This window comes from Nematocida displodere, assembly GCF_001642395.1.
Source record: "Nematocida displodere strain JUm2807 chromosome Unknown 11, whole genome shotgun sequence".
In the NCBI taxonomy this organism is placed as follows: Eukaryota; Fungi; Microsporidia; genus Nematocida; species Nematocida displodere.
The window spans coordinates 60,443-72,518 of NW_027138144.1; the positions used below are offsets into that span (position 1 = coordinate 60,443).

Consider the following 12,076-nt stretch of genomic DNA (forward strand, 5'->3'; position numbering starts at 1 on the left):
TCCACAGCCCAGCTCTAGTCATACGCCCCAGCGTTTATCTCGTTAAGCAGGTCGTCATAAACAGAAGCTGCGCTCCTTGAAACAGTCTGCGGGGTGGAAGGCAGACACTCCCGAACTAACCCGAACACGCCTGACGCATCAACAATGTGAACCTGGCAGTTAACATCGGCCACGGAGAAGAGATGCTTGGCTGCATTGTGCAATCGAACACCAAATAAACCGTTGGACTGGGTTAGGACCAGTGTGCTGATTACTTTTTTCAGGTCAGGCCTGACAATGTGTACCGCGTTCAGAGACGTGCACAGATAGTACCTCACCTGGCCCTCTGAAAACGCAAGAATGTCCGTTATCCTCTCGCTAGAAACCTTCATCACCCGATCAACCCTCGTTTCGGAGGGATCGTCAAGGTTTCGGAGATAAACAAGCCACCCCCCAATCGTTCCGCCCACATAGTCGCTCCCCGCCCGCGCTAGGCAGGTAATCGTCTCCGTGTTCTCAGTTAGCCCGTGTATGTCAAGAGTCTCCCCCCGCACAAGCTTCCCACCGCCGACACTTACCCAGACCACAGTGTACCCCGTTATACACACAAAGACCTCGCCATAGACAGCTATCTCCAGGGCATAGGTCCCAATGTCAAGCGTGCTCTCAACACCACTGCCAACCAGGTAAAGACAGGAGGCGTCACTAACCAGAAGCTTTGCCCCGGCCTGGCGAACGTATTTGATCGGCCGCTCCGAGACTTTGGTTCTTTTTGTGTTAACTGTCACCCACCCAGACCACTCACCAGCCACCACCTCACGCCCCGAATCCAAACCCAAACCCAAACCCAAACCCGAGCCCTCGGCACCAACCCGAAGAAAGGAGAGCGGGTCCCAGAACTCTCTTATTTTGACGGGAACAGCCGATGCGCCAGAGGACGCTTCTAAAACGTAAACGCCCCCATGGAAGCCGCCAAATACCATTCCCCCAGAAACACCAGAAACACCAGAAACACCAGAAACATCGAGACAGGTGAGCTTCTCCGGAACGCTTGCAACTGAAGCACCAAGCATTATCCTAAAAATTTCTTTTCCTACCCATGAAGCAACAGGGCGGCAGAGCTGAAGAGGTCAGAATACGCATAGCTGCAGTAACCCAGGCCATTAAATCAACAATGAGCACAAGCCTAGGCCCCAAAGGCATGGATAAGATGATTACCCAGGGGAACTCAACAACAATCACTAATGACGGAAGCACGATCCTAAAGATGATGAAAATGAAGCACCCAATTGCCCAGCTCATCTGCAACATCTCCCACGCCCAGGACGAGCAGAGCGGAGACGGAACCACCAGCATTGCCCTCCTTACCTGTGCACTGGTCGATGTTGCCGAAACACTCATCCAGAGAAAAATACACCCTGTCGTTATTGCCGACGCCATGGAGGTAGCCAAGAACCTTTGCAAGAAAACGCTTGCCGAAAGCGCCGAAAGCATCGAAGGCGAAGAGAAAATGCGAGACTGCATCAAAATCTCTCTTAACTCAAAGATTGTCAATGCATACATCGAAAGAATCACCGACGTAACGATGGATGTCATCAGACACTGCACCAACAAAGAAACCCAAGAGCTGCCAATGTCTAACGTGCGCCGGGTAAAGATCAAGGGCCCAATGGAGGAGACTGCCATGGTTGAAGGCATCGTTCTGGGCACGCCGCTTAAGAGCAAAGGCAAGTTTGCACCCCGGACGATGAAAGTGGCCGTTTTCCAGTGCACGATTGGACAGTCCAAGCCCAACCTAGACGCCAAGATTACGGTGGACTCATACGAGGGCATGGAAGCAGTCATTCGCGAAGAAAAAGCCCACGTTCTCTCGCTCTGCAGGCACATCAAGGAAAAAGGGATTGACCTGGTCATTCTGCAGAAAAGCATCATCCGAGAGTCTTTGTCAGAGCTTGGGCTCCACTTCCTCGAAAGAATGGGCGTCCTGGTGGTTGATGACGTCGACAGAAAAGAGCTGGAGCTGTACGCGGAGCAGATGGAAGTGTCCCCGGTGGTGGACATTCTAAACATCAAAGACTCAATGGTGGGAGAGTTTATGGTTGAAGAGCTGGAGGGACACGTTCGCATTGCAGCAGGCAAGAACATCTGCACCGTTGTCCTCCGGGGCACAGACGACGTCATCCTCGAGGAGGTAGACAGAAGCTTTAACGACGCCATTAACGTTGGCAGACTCGTGGTCAAGCAGCCCAAGGTCACCTATGGAGGAGGCGTCCCAGAGCTTGTCTGCTACACCGCCCTCGCCAGGTACAGCGACCCCGGGGCCCCAAAAATCAGCTACTGCGTCCGTGAGCTGGCCCGGGGCCTCCTGGCCATCCCGGAAATGCTTGCAGTGAACACGGGAGCAGATGCCATCTCCACCGTTGAAGGCCTGATCAGGTCGCATGCTAGGGGAAAGACCACCTTTGGGGTTAGTGTAAAAACAACGGGGGAGGGGGACATGAAGAAAGAAAGCGTCGTGCAGCCCCTTGGCGTCTCTACTTCGGGAATTTCCGGGGCTTTTGATGGAGCTTCAACGATGATCCGGATAGACGACTTCATTCCAGCGTCCAGATAGGAGGGGGCAATAAACTCTTATTTCTTTAATTTATTACAGATGAACACAGAGGCTTTGGTGCGCGCGTTCTTTGGAACGCTTCTGAGGAGTCCAAGGCAGCGGAGTATTTACACCAAAAGACAAAACCTTCTAAGAAGCGGCCCCTCCCACCGACCTAACCTCATCCTTCTCCTTGCTTTCTCTCTCCTGGTCTGTGTCTCTTTTAAGGTCCTTAGTTACCGCCAGGGTCACCTGCCGTACAAGCCAGGGACGCCGTACAAGCCAGGGATGCCGTACTAGGGGTGGTGGTCTTGACCTGACCCTGACAAACGGTGTATTTCATCACAGAGGAGGTAGGCTGAGCTGGGGAAGACGTCGAGTCTTAGGGCGTCAATGAGCCAGGGGGCACTCTCAATGTCAAGTATCGAACACAGAGCCCGTTTGTGCTCGGGTGTAAGGACGTGCTCGGTGCTTGGGGATAGGTGGAGTTGGAGGTACTTGGCAATTAGGTCGATGGAGAACAGGGCAGTGTCCCTCACCCGGGAACTGGCCCGGACAAAGAATCCCGTTGAAAAAAGAGAGAGTAGGTACCTCCAAATCTCTGCTAGCCGTTTGGGAGATACCCCGCTAAGAAAAGCACTGCCCCCGGGTGCCATCAGAACCTTGATAACAACCTCTAGCTCTCCCCCCTCTAAAAGCTCATGGATTGAGGTTACAGATAGGACCGGGGCAAGAAGCAGGGAAGATACCTCGGGCGAGAGCAGGTGGCTGATGGTCTGGAGCTGTGTTCTGATGTTCTGGGCTGTTGCTGGACTGTGCTCCCCTTTTAGCAGGTTATAGGCACAAATAAGCACCTTTCGGACGTACTCCCCATTAAATCCCAGGCTTTCTTTCGGGAGGCTGCTAACTAAAGAAACAAGTAAAGACGCGGGCTCCGTGGTAGCTACCAGAGCTGTGGTTTTGGACAGCGCGTCAAACGCATCGCTGTAGAAGTTCTCGGGCGTTTCAGTCATTTGCTTGGTTCCACACCGCGAACAGATATAGATGTGGCGTTCGGGTTTTTCGGGTTTTTCGGGGCGTTCAGAACATCGGGGACTGGGGTTTTCGGGTTTGGCGTTTACGGGCGTTTCAGGGTCTTTGGGGTCTTCGGAACATCGGGGACTGGGGTGTTCGGGATTTGCGGGGTTTGCCAAAGATTGGGGGGTGGGGCCCGGGACCTGCTGCATAAGGTAGCTGTGGTAGTAAATAATCACCTCTTTTTCTTGCCTGATGTCCTTGGACTTAAGCGTGGCCAGGAGGTGGGAGAGCCAGAGACAAACGACCTGCCGCATCTGTGCATGGAGCAGGGCTAGCTCGCCACAGGAAAAGACCTTTGACACCGGGGCGGCCTGGCAGGTGTACTGAGAGACTTGCTGAAGAATGGCCAGCAGATCGCTCGCGCTCTGAACGCCGTGCTGGTAGGTGTGATTTAGCGCACAGACGATCTCCAAGGGCCCACTTGTCTCAGTCACCCGAATCGAGGCGGCCTGCCCCCTTTTCTTCTTCTTTTGCGCCACGCTCTTAAGCAGGTCGGGGAAGATGTCTCCTTTTTTGGCGTCAACATAGACCACCAAAACGAAATAGTTGGTGTCAAGCGTTCTCCGGGCAATAGCCACTTGCTCGTACGGGTAGCAAACAATGATGTAGTACATCCGAAACCTGCCAAAGTCTTCCTGTGGATGCCCAGCCTCCTTGGCCACCCGGGCCCAGAGGTGCTTTTCATCGACCATTTGAATCCCCCCATAGGAAATCACCACAGTCACAGCATCGCGGGCCAGGGTTTCGTGGTGGGGGTGGACGCGAGGCATCCCCAGGAGCCCGTTCAGGCGAACGTGCTGGGCAATGAGCGGCGCTGAAAAGTCAATTAGTGAAAGAAACAGGGACGAGTGGACTTCTATCTGTTTTAGCTGGGCGTGCTGCCCTGTCTCATACGCGGCGGCAGAAACGGGGTTGTAGGGGCGCTGGGAGGCTCTGGGGGCCCTGGGCCGGGTGCGAACACTTTCCCAGAACGGGTACGCCGTCTGTGAGAACGGTGGTCCGGGGGATGTGGGAGGTTTTTGGATTTTGAACGTTTCCTGGACCGCCGCAGGGGTCCTGCTTTCTGCGAGAATGTTGTAGTATGTAGGCTTCTTGGTGTAGATGGTCTCTTTAAGGAACGCATCGCTAATGCTCATTTTTTTAGAAGGCTCCTGCTTTTTGCAGCTTCTGCACCCCGTGCACGTTTTAGCACACGCTCTGTCTTCCTCTTGCATGCGGCGTTTTTTGTTATTTTCTCTTTCATTTTAAAGCCCAGCCCAGCCCAGCCAAACCTTACAGCACCGAGCAACGAGTGTTTCTAGACAATGCTTTTGTGTAGGCTCTTTAGCTCAGTGGTAGAGCGTTGCTCTCGTAAAGCAAAGGTCAGTGGTTCGAATCTGCTAAGAGCCTTTTTTTCTTTTTCTCCATGGAGATAATCGTGCAGCTGCCTCGGGGGATGGAGGTGGACGAGCTTCCCTCCCACCTGGTCCCTGGAGAGGAGGTGGAAATAGGTGGGCACTCAGGACGGTTCGTGCTTGAAGAGGCCCCAGCGACGGGGCTGAGCGTGCTTCGCGGGGGAAAGCTTTTCCCGTTTAAGAAGTGCTTTGTGCTGCGAAAGAGCGAATAAATGGCAACTTTTATTTTTTGCTATGGAAGAGCTCAGGCCATTCAGCACGTCGCACGACTACCTGCACGACATGGAAAGCATGCGCCGGTTTTTGTTCACCTTTGAGAGCTGTGGCGTTCTTAAGTACATGGCGCAGATAAAGGGACTGACCCAGACAAAGACCCTGAACATTGATGCAGGAGATCTTTTGGAGGAGGGGAACACTGAGCTGTACACAAAGGTGGTGGAGAACACTGCCAGGTACATTGAGATTGTCTACCAAATAGTTGACGAGATGGTTCGGGAGGATGAAATAGACCTGCCCAAGGAAGACCTGTTTTTTGAGCATCGAAAGTCAAGGATTGCTGAGCGGTACCCTGGGAAGACAGTCTTTGAGATGCTTCCCAAGAACATTCTAAGGTTTTACGCTGTAAACATCTACAGAGTTGACAGCTTGCCTTTTGACCAGATTTCTTCAGATAGAATTGGCTCGCTTGTCTGTGTGAAGGGGGTGGTCTGCAAGGCTTCGGACGTCCACCCGTCCATTTCAGTGGCCGTGTTTATGTGCGACTCCTGCACCTCCGAAATCTTCCAGGAGGTTGGCGGAGAAAGCTTCCTGCCTATTTCGGAGTGCCGGTCAGAGCGGTGCCGGATGGGGAAGACCAAGGGGACCCTCCACATGCAAACAAGGTCGTCTAAGTTTCGGGCCAAGCAACTGCTCCGCGTCCAGGAGCTGACGGGGGAAGTCCTTCCCGGGCGCATTCCCCGGACGGTTAGTGTTGAGGTCTATGACGGGCTGGTGTCCCAGGCCGTTCCAGGCACCGAGGTGGTCATTTCAGGCATCTTCCTCCCAAAGCCCAACGAGGGCATGCAGAAGCTGAGAATGGGCCTGCTGAGTGAGACGTACATCCTTGGGTCGTACATTGTTCCCATCAAGGGGGAGAAGAGGGGCGCGGGGGGCAGCACCCCCGGCTCCCAATCTCTTGCACCCCCCGGAAACGCCCACCCCGAAAAACCCGAAAACGGAAACCCCGAAAAACCCGAAAAACCCGAAAACGGAAACCCGCGAATTCCTCTGGAGGCGATGGTTAGGTCGGTGGCCCCGGAAATTGCAGGTCTTGAAAGTGTTAAGAAGCTGCTGCTGCTGCTGCTAATTGGTGGGGACACGTACACGGAGGGCGGAATGCGCATCCGCGGGGAGATAAACATCTTTCTGGTCGGCGATCCAGGAGTGGCCAAGAGTCAGTTGCTGAAAGCTGTCTGCCGACTCTCGCCCAGAGGCATATTCACCACCGGGAGAGGCGCGAGTGGAGCGGGTCTAACGGCCTGTGTCTCCAGAGACCCTGAAACAGGCGAGGCAATGCTTGAGGGGGGAGCCCTGGTCATGAGCGATGGAGGGGTCTGCTGCATTGACGAGTTTGACAAAATGCACGAAGGGGACAGGTCCTGCGTCCACGAGGCGATGGAGCAGCACCGGATTAGCATCGCCAAGGCAGGCATTAACACCACGCTTAACGCCCGGTGCTCCGTTCTGGCCGCAGCCAACCCGATCAAGGGGCGGTACGTCGACAAGAAAAGCGTTGGATGGAACGCCGGACTGCCGTCAGCGCTCATTTCAAGGTTTGACGCCGTCTGTGTCCTCCGAGACACGGCAGGGAAGGAGGACGAAGAAATTGCCAGGCACATTCTTCAGGTGCACCACCAAAAAGGCGTTCTGGCCGATGCAGTGCCCACCGAGGTCCTGGCCAGGGAGATAGCTGCAGCCAAAAGCATCACCACCTCCCTGGGCCTGGGCGTAAGAGAGCGAATTGTTGAGGCGTACACCTGTGAGAGAGCCAGAGCCGCCAGAAACCCTGAAAAAGAGTCCCCGGGAACGGCCAGAAAGGTTCTTTCGGTGCTAAGGTTCTCACAGGCCCTGGCTAAAGCCGAAAGAAGAGCGGTTGTAACGGTTGAGGACGTTGAAGAGGTGCTTCGGCTTCTTGGAGGCGATGCGCGGGGTGTCTACGACTGCATTGTCTCAATGCCCGGAGAGAGCCACAACGGCTACCGGGTCCTGGACATGGAGCAGGTGTACCGAGAGGCGAGTAGGTTTGGAAAGATGGAGGTTGACCAGTGCATCCAGGAGCAGATCACAGCAAGTGAGTGGACCCTGAATAAGGACAAGCTTGTTATCTTTAGAACCTAGCCTTTGTTTCTGATTTGTTACCCGAACTAACAACCCGATTGGCAAAGAGGAGGTCTGTGAAAGTCTGGATCTTTTAGATAAAGTATAAATACACAACCAACAGCGCCCTTATGCTACCTGGAAAACGAATACACGCCTTGTTCATTGTTTCTACCGTTATGCTATGTTACCTGATAAATCAGACAATTTGCTTATTTGGACCGGCACAAGAGTCCTCCTTATGTGAAAACGTCACGGAAGAGTCTGTAATGGAAACATCTGAGTCTGTGACGGAAACGACAGGCTCAGGTTCGGGTTCGGGTTCGGGTTCAGAGTCGGCACTAGGTGGAAGTAGCAGTGCCAGTAACACTAACCCGAACAGTGCCAGTAACAGTGCCAGCAATCAAGCAAGGTACCGCGTCTAAGTCGGGAAAGAACAGCCAGGGTAAGCATGGAGGCAAAGGCCAAAAAAAGAGGTGCCTCTGTAACTAACTGTAAAGCCCAAGCACCATATAAATAAATGTATGTGTAGTACGGGGGTATGTGTGTAGTACGGGTGTGTGTGTAGTACGGGGGGTGTATTTATTCTTGGATGGTACTGGGCCTGGTCCAGGTCGGGCTTTGGGGTAGGGCCAGAACCAGGACCTTAGTGGCCAAAGGCCTTTCTTATGGATCCTATAAATTCAAGTAACATACCTCCAAAATAAACCGTTACAATAAAGACAACAATGGCTGTCAGTGTAAACAGAACTGCTTTGAGGACTCTCCGCCTCTTTCGCTTTACAATCGTCCGAGCTATCTCTGTGTTGCTACCTTCTGTTGCTTTTTCTACCTCCTTCAGGAAGAGACTGACCTTGTCAAGACCCTCTCCCCCCGCCTCTATGATACTGCCTAGCTCTATAGACAGAGACTCTAGCTGCACCAGGTCCACAACTAGCTCTTCTATTTTCTGGGTCTGTGGTGACAGAGGGTGCTGTTCGCCACTGCCCGGTGGCCCTGATAGATAGTGGGGGCTCTGGGTTAGTTCCGGGGTGTGTGGGTGGGCATGCTGGTGGAAGCTGCTCATTCTTTCATCTTTTTGAACCTCAAGGGCCTGTTTGCACCGGGTGAACTGGTTTATCTGGACACTGAGACGCTTGTAGAGGCTCTGGATGTGCATGTGTCTGTTGGTGTCTGTACAGGGCTCTTCTTTAACAAACTGGGCAATGCTGTGCTTGATGTCCGTTGCCTTGGCGAAGAATTGCTGGGAAAGCTCTCTAGCATGGGACACAGCCACATTCACCTCCACCACGGCGGACATGGTGCTGTACGTTGCTATCAGACCTTCCATCTTTTCTATGTCTGCCCCAAGTGCTGTGATTTGGGTGCTAAGACCTTCTACCCGCTGAAGAAACTCTTTGAACGTAAGACCCATAAATAAAAAAATAAATAGGCGTTGGTGTTAGGGATAGCCTTGGGAGTGATTAACGGCCGCAATTAGCTATATGCCATTTATTGTTGCATTCTGTGCTGGCTGCTGGCCTAAAGACACAGCTCGTTGTAGGCGATGATGGTGTTAAGGCTGGACCAAACGTTTTGTAGCTCGTTTTCGAATGCCTGGAGGTCGGCAAACCAGAACTGGGTGTTTGTCTTTGGAGCACCAAGGCTCTTTGAGAAATGGGTTTTGATGTACTTGGGCTGTTCTTTTATCTCTAGGAGATGGTGTTTAAGGGCGGTGGAGTAGTTCTTTACTTCTGCAGCTGATGTATGTGCTATTTTTCTGATATCTTTGAACTCCTGCATTGCTGAATCAATGCTTTCTAAGAGGGTGAAGAACAGCTTGAAGAGCTTTGTTCGGTTTGGGATGGTGATGTTTGGCTGTGTTCGGGTTGTGTTTGGATTGGTGTGCCGGTTGGTGTTCCGGTTAGTGGAGGGGGTATTATTCGGGGTGGTGTATCTGGCAAGTTTTTTGGGTGATTTGGCCATCGCTAGATAGTCTGCGAAGGCGTTTCTGAGGCGCACTTGGCCAACAATGTCGATCTGCTTCTTTTTATCAAGCTCGTCAAGGCCGATCTGTTTAAGAATTTGGACTGATCTTTTGACCGTCTCTACAGTCGGGGTGGTATGCGGGTTGGTTCGGGTGCTTGAAACCAAGCGCACTTCAGGTGTTCGGGATGGTTTTCGGGTAGGTGCTGGGGTTTGTGGTGGGGATGGTTTTCGGGTTAGAGAGATACCACGCTGGCCTAGCAAACACCCTACTCTTGCAATTAGCTGGATCGAGAACGTGCACATGTTTATGCTCTGGGTGGTGTACTCTTGGAGAAGATGCAGGTGTCTGGCAGTGCTTTCGGGGGTCTTGGGGTCTTGGAGAACCGGGGCATAGTCGGGAAAGATGGTTTTTAGCAGGGTGGTGTTGGTTGGCATGTCAATGGGTATGCCAATGGGTATGTTAATGGGCATGTCAATGGGTATGTTTGGAAGACTGGATCTGTCCGGACCGGGGGTTGGACTGGGGGTTGGCGGGGTTGAGAGAGACTTGGGAACGTTCGGGGAAGAGAGCTGCTCGGGTTTGGCTTGGCGTTCGGAAGTAAAAGACTCCACACTAGAGAAGACGGGGAATGAGCTGCTACTGTCTGTGCTCCAGGACGTTTCGGATGTTTCGGACTCGGATGGGTGCTCGGGGTTGAGAAGCTCTGCAGACTGGATCGGGGTGGACTCTTCGGCTATAGTGTCCATGCGGCGGTTGTGGTAGTGAGCGAGGCCGTGGTGGATGGATGGGTTGGTGGTTATTGGGGCACTGCTGGGCACTTCGGGGGTGGCGTTTGGCTTTTTGTCAAAAACCAGATTTGCTAGACTGGAGGCTGGCTCTACAGAGTCCATGGATTGGTCATTGTTTAGCTTTTGATCGGAAAAAACATGGGTGAAGATCGGCGCTTTGGGCAATTCAATGTTTCGGCTGAAATTGGATGGCTTTGGCCTTGAGGATGGTATCTGGGCCAGCTTCTTTTTTTCTGTGTTCGGATTGGTCCTTGGGCTAATGGAGATAACACCAAATGTATAGGCAACGCCAAGAAGAACAAGGGATAAAACTCCCAAAATGTATCCACTAATGTATTCTGGCTTCATAAAGAAACAAATCCAACCATATTTATAGATCATGTGATAGTGTTTGGGCAAAAATTATAGTTTGACGTTGGGATAGAAGCTGTCTTATCAAATGGAACAAAAACACATCCAGTTCCGCGGCATTGTGTTCGGGCCAGTTCGGGCCAGTTCGGGCCAGTTTGGGTTAGTTCGGGTTTTATTGGTTGTTGTGCCCGATTGACCCTCCAAAAGTTTTTGGTCCACTCAGACCAGCTAGCCTTTCCCTTTCCCTATCAAGCAGGTTGATGGTTGCTGCGTAATATTCATCTTCACGGTCCTGGAAGGAAGGGCTGGGGCTGCGGCTGTGGGTATAGTTATAGGGGTGGCTGTGGCTGTGGCTATGGCTGTAGGGATTGGTTGGTTCGGCTTCTGAAGCCTGGTATGAGGCAAGTGGCTGTGCTGGGGGCAAGACCAGTGGCTCGGCCTGGGAGGACCGGGACAAGAATATTGGCTCGGGTTTTGGGGGTAAGAACACTCCCTCGGTCTTTGGGGGTGGGGGTAAGAACAGTGATGGGGGCAATACTGTACGTTTGGGAGACATGGGCGGTGTAAATCCAGGGGCTGTTTCGGGTTCGACCCCAATATCGGACTCAGGGTCTGGGTCGGATGTGGACAGGTCCAGATAACTAGGCAGAGGAAGTGGTGTTAGTTCGAAGCTCTTGGCAGATGTTTGGGTGGTTGTTGCCTCTGCCAACGGAGTGTCTGGAGCTATCGTGACAACGGCCTGGCGGGGACTAAGGGATAGCAGTTCTTCAGTGTCAGTATTAAGATTGTTTTGAGCGCTCACAAGTCGATTGTGAGCTACCAACAGCGGATCAAAACGACGAACAGCTTCTAAAACCAAGCTGTCAATGATATTGATCAGGTTGTTGGATGTTTCAGTAATTTTGTTGATTATCATATTGGTGGCCTCCTTAGACTGCAATGCTAGCCTTTCGGTGTTTGAGAGGATTTGGTTGGTTGCCAGTAGACAGTTGGCCTCTTCATTCAGAGCAAAACCCGTTGGTTCGGGCAGTCTCTCTTCGGAGCTACCTCTGGGGGACGAGGGGTATTTGGCTGAGGCTTTGTTCGGGTTGCTCTGCTCAGTATAGAGTGTGGGGGCCCTGTTTTTATCAAGATTCAGGTTAATGTTGGAGGTATTAACAACCATAAAGGATGTGCTGTTTATGGGTCCTGTAATGCTGCATAGCTCATTGGAGTAGTCGTCGTTTCCTTCCAGTACAGACGCGGACAAGGTGGCTATGAAGGCTAGCAAAACCCGAACCATATAGACATAGGCCTTGGTTGTGTTGAACTTGTTCATGCAGACTGCTGTACACATTCTTACGCCCAGCCACATATCTCTTCTTTTTTATACCTTTAGAACGCATTGCCGGGATCAGAAATGGTATCAGTTTTTGTCGGGTCTTTTTTCAGGCTTTCGGGTTTCTCAAAGTAGCATTGCACAGAACACTAACCCGAACAGACATCCCAAAAACCAAAAGTCCCAAAAACCCCGAAGCCCGAAAACCAAAAGTCCCAAAAACCCCGAAGCTCCAAAAACCGAAAACCGAAA

General features: G+C 52.3%; 7 protein-coding genes across 7 annotated transcripts; 2 read left to right on the forward strand and 5 right to left on the reverse strand.

Annotated features, from left to right (window-relative positions):
• Window positions 1-14: 14 nt before the first annotated feature.
• On the reverse strand, window positions 15-1,052 carry NEDG_02024 (uncharacterized protein; the record flags this gene model as incomplete). The annotated part of the gene is made up of 1 exon (XM_067689442.1): window positions 15-1,052. One exon carries the CDS (start codon window positions 1,050-1,052, stop codon window positions 15-17), a length of 1,038 nt encoding a protein of 345 aa, XP_067544739.1.
• A 26-nt stretch (window positions 1,053-1,078) lies between these two features.
• On the forward strand, window positions 1,079-2,593 carry NEDG_02025 (T-complex protein 1 subunit delta; the record flags this gene model as incomplete). The annotated part of the gene is made up of 1 exon (XM_067689443.1): window positions 1,079-2,593. One exon carries the CDS (start codon window positions 1,079-1,081, stop codon window positions 2,591-2,593), a length of 1,515 nt encoding a protein of 504 aa, XP_067544740.1.
• A 275-nt stretch (window positions 2,594-2,868) lies between these two features.
• NEDG_02026 (uncharacterized protein) lies at window positions 2,869-4,863 on the reverse strand (the record flags this gene model as incomplete). Its single annotated transcript, XM_067689444.1, has 1 exon — window positions 2,869-4,863. One exon carries the CDS (start codon window positions 4,861-4,863, stop codon window positions 2,869-2,871), a length of 1,995 nt encoding a protein of 664 aa, XP_067544741.1.
• A 414-nt stretch (window positions 4,864-5,277) lies between these two features.
• On the forward strand, window positions 5,278-7,419 carry NEDG_02027 (DNA replication licensing factor MCM7; the record flags this gene model as incomplete). The annotated part of the gene is made up of 1 exon (XM_067689445.1): window positions 5,278-7,419. The coding sequence occupies one exon, from the start codon at window positions 5,278-5,280 to the stop codon at window positions 7,417-7,419; it is 2,142 nt and encodes a 713-aa protein (XP_067544742.1).
• A 625-nt stretch (window positions 7,420-8,044) lies between these two features.
• On the reverse strand, window positions 8,045-8,812 carry NEDG_02028 (uncharacterized protein; the record flags this gene model as incomplete). The annotated part of the gene is made up of 1 exon (XM_067689446.1): window positions 8,045-8,812. The coding sequence occupies one exon, from the start codon at window positions 8,810-8,812 to the stop codon at window positions 8,045-8,047; it is 768 nt and encodes a 255-aa protein (XP_067544743.1).
• A 107-nt stretch (window positions 8,813-8,919) lies between these two features.
• On the reverse strand, window positions 8,920-10,503 carry NEDG_02029 (uncharacterized protein; the record flags this gene model as incomplete). The annotated part of the gene is made up of 1 exon (XM_067689447.1): window positions 8,920-10,503. The coding sequence occupies one exon, from the start codon at window positions 10,501-10,503 to the stop codon at window positions 8,920-8,922; it is 1,584 nt and encodes a 527-aa protein (XP_067544744.1).
• A 175-nt stretch (window positions 10,504-10,678) lies between these two features.
• On the reverse strand, window positions 10,679-11,842 carry NEDG_02030 (uncharacterized protein; the record flags this gene model as incomplete). Its single annotated transcript, XM_067689448.1, has 1 exon — window positions 10,679-11,842. One exon carries the CDS (start codon window positions 11,840-11,842, stop codon window positions 10,679-10,681), a length of 1,164 nt encoding a protein of 387 aa, XP_067544745.1.
• Between the last annotated feature and the right edge of the window lie 234 nt (window positions 11,843-12,076).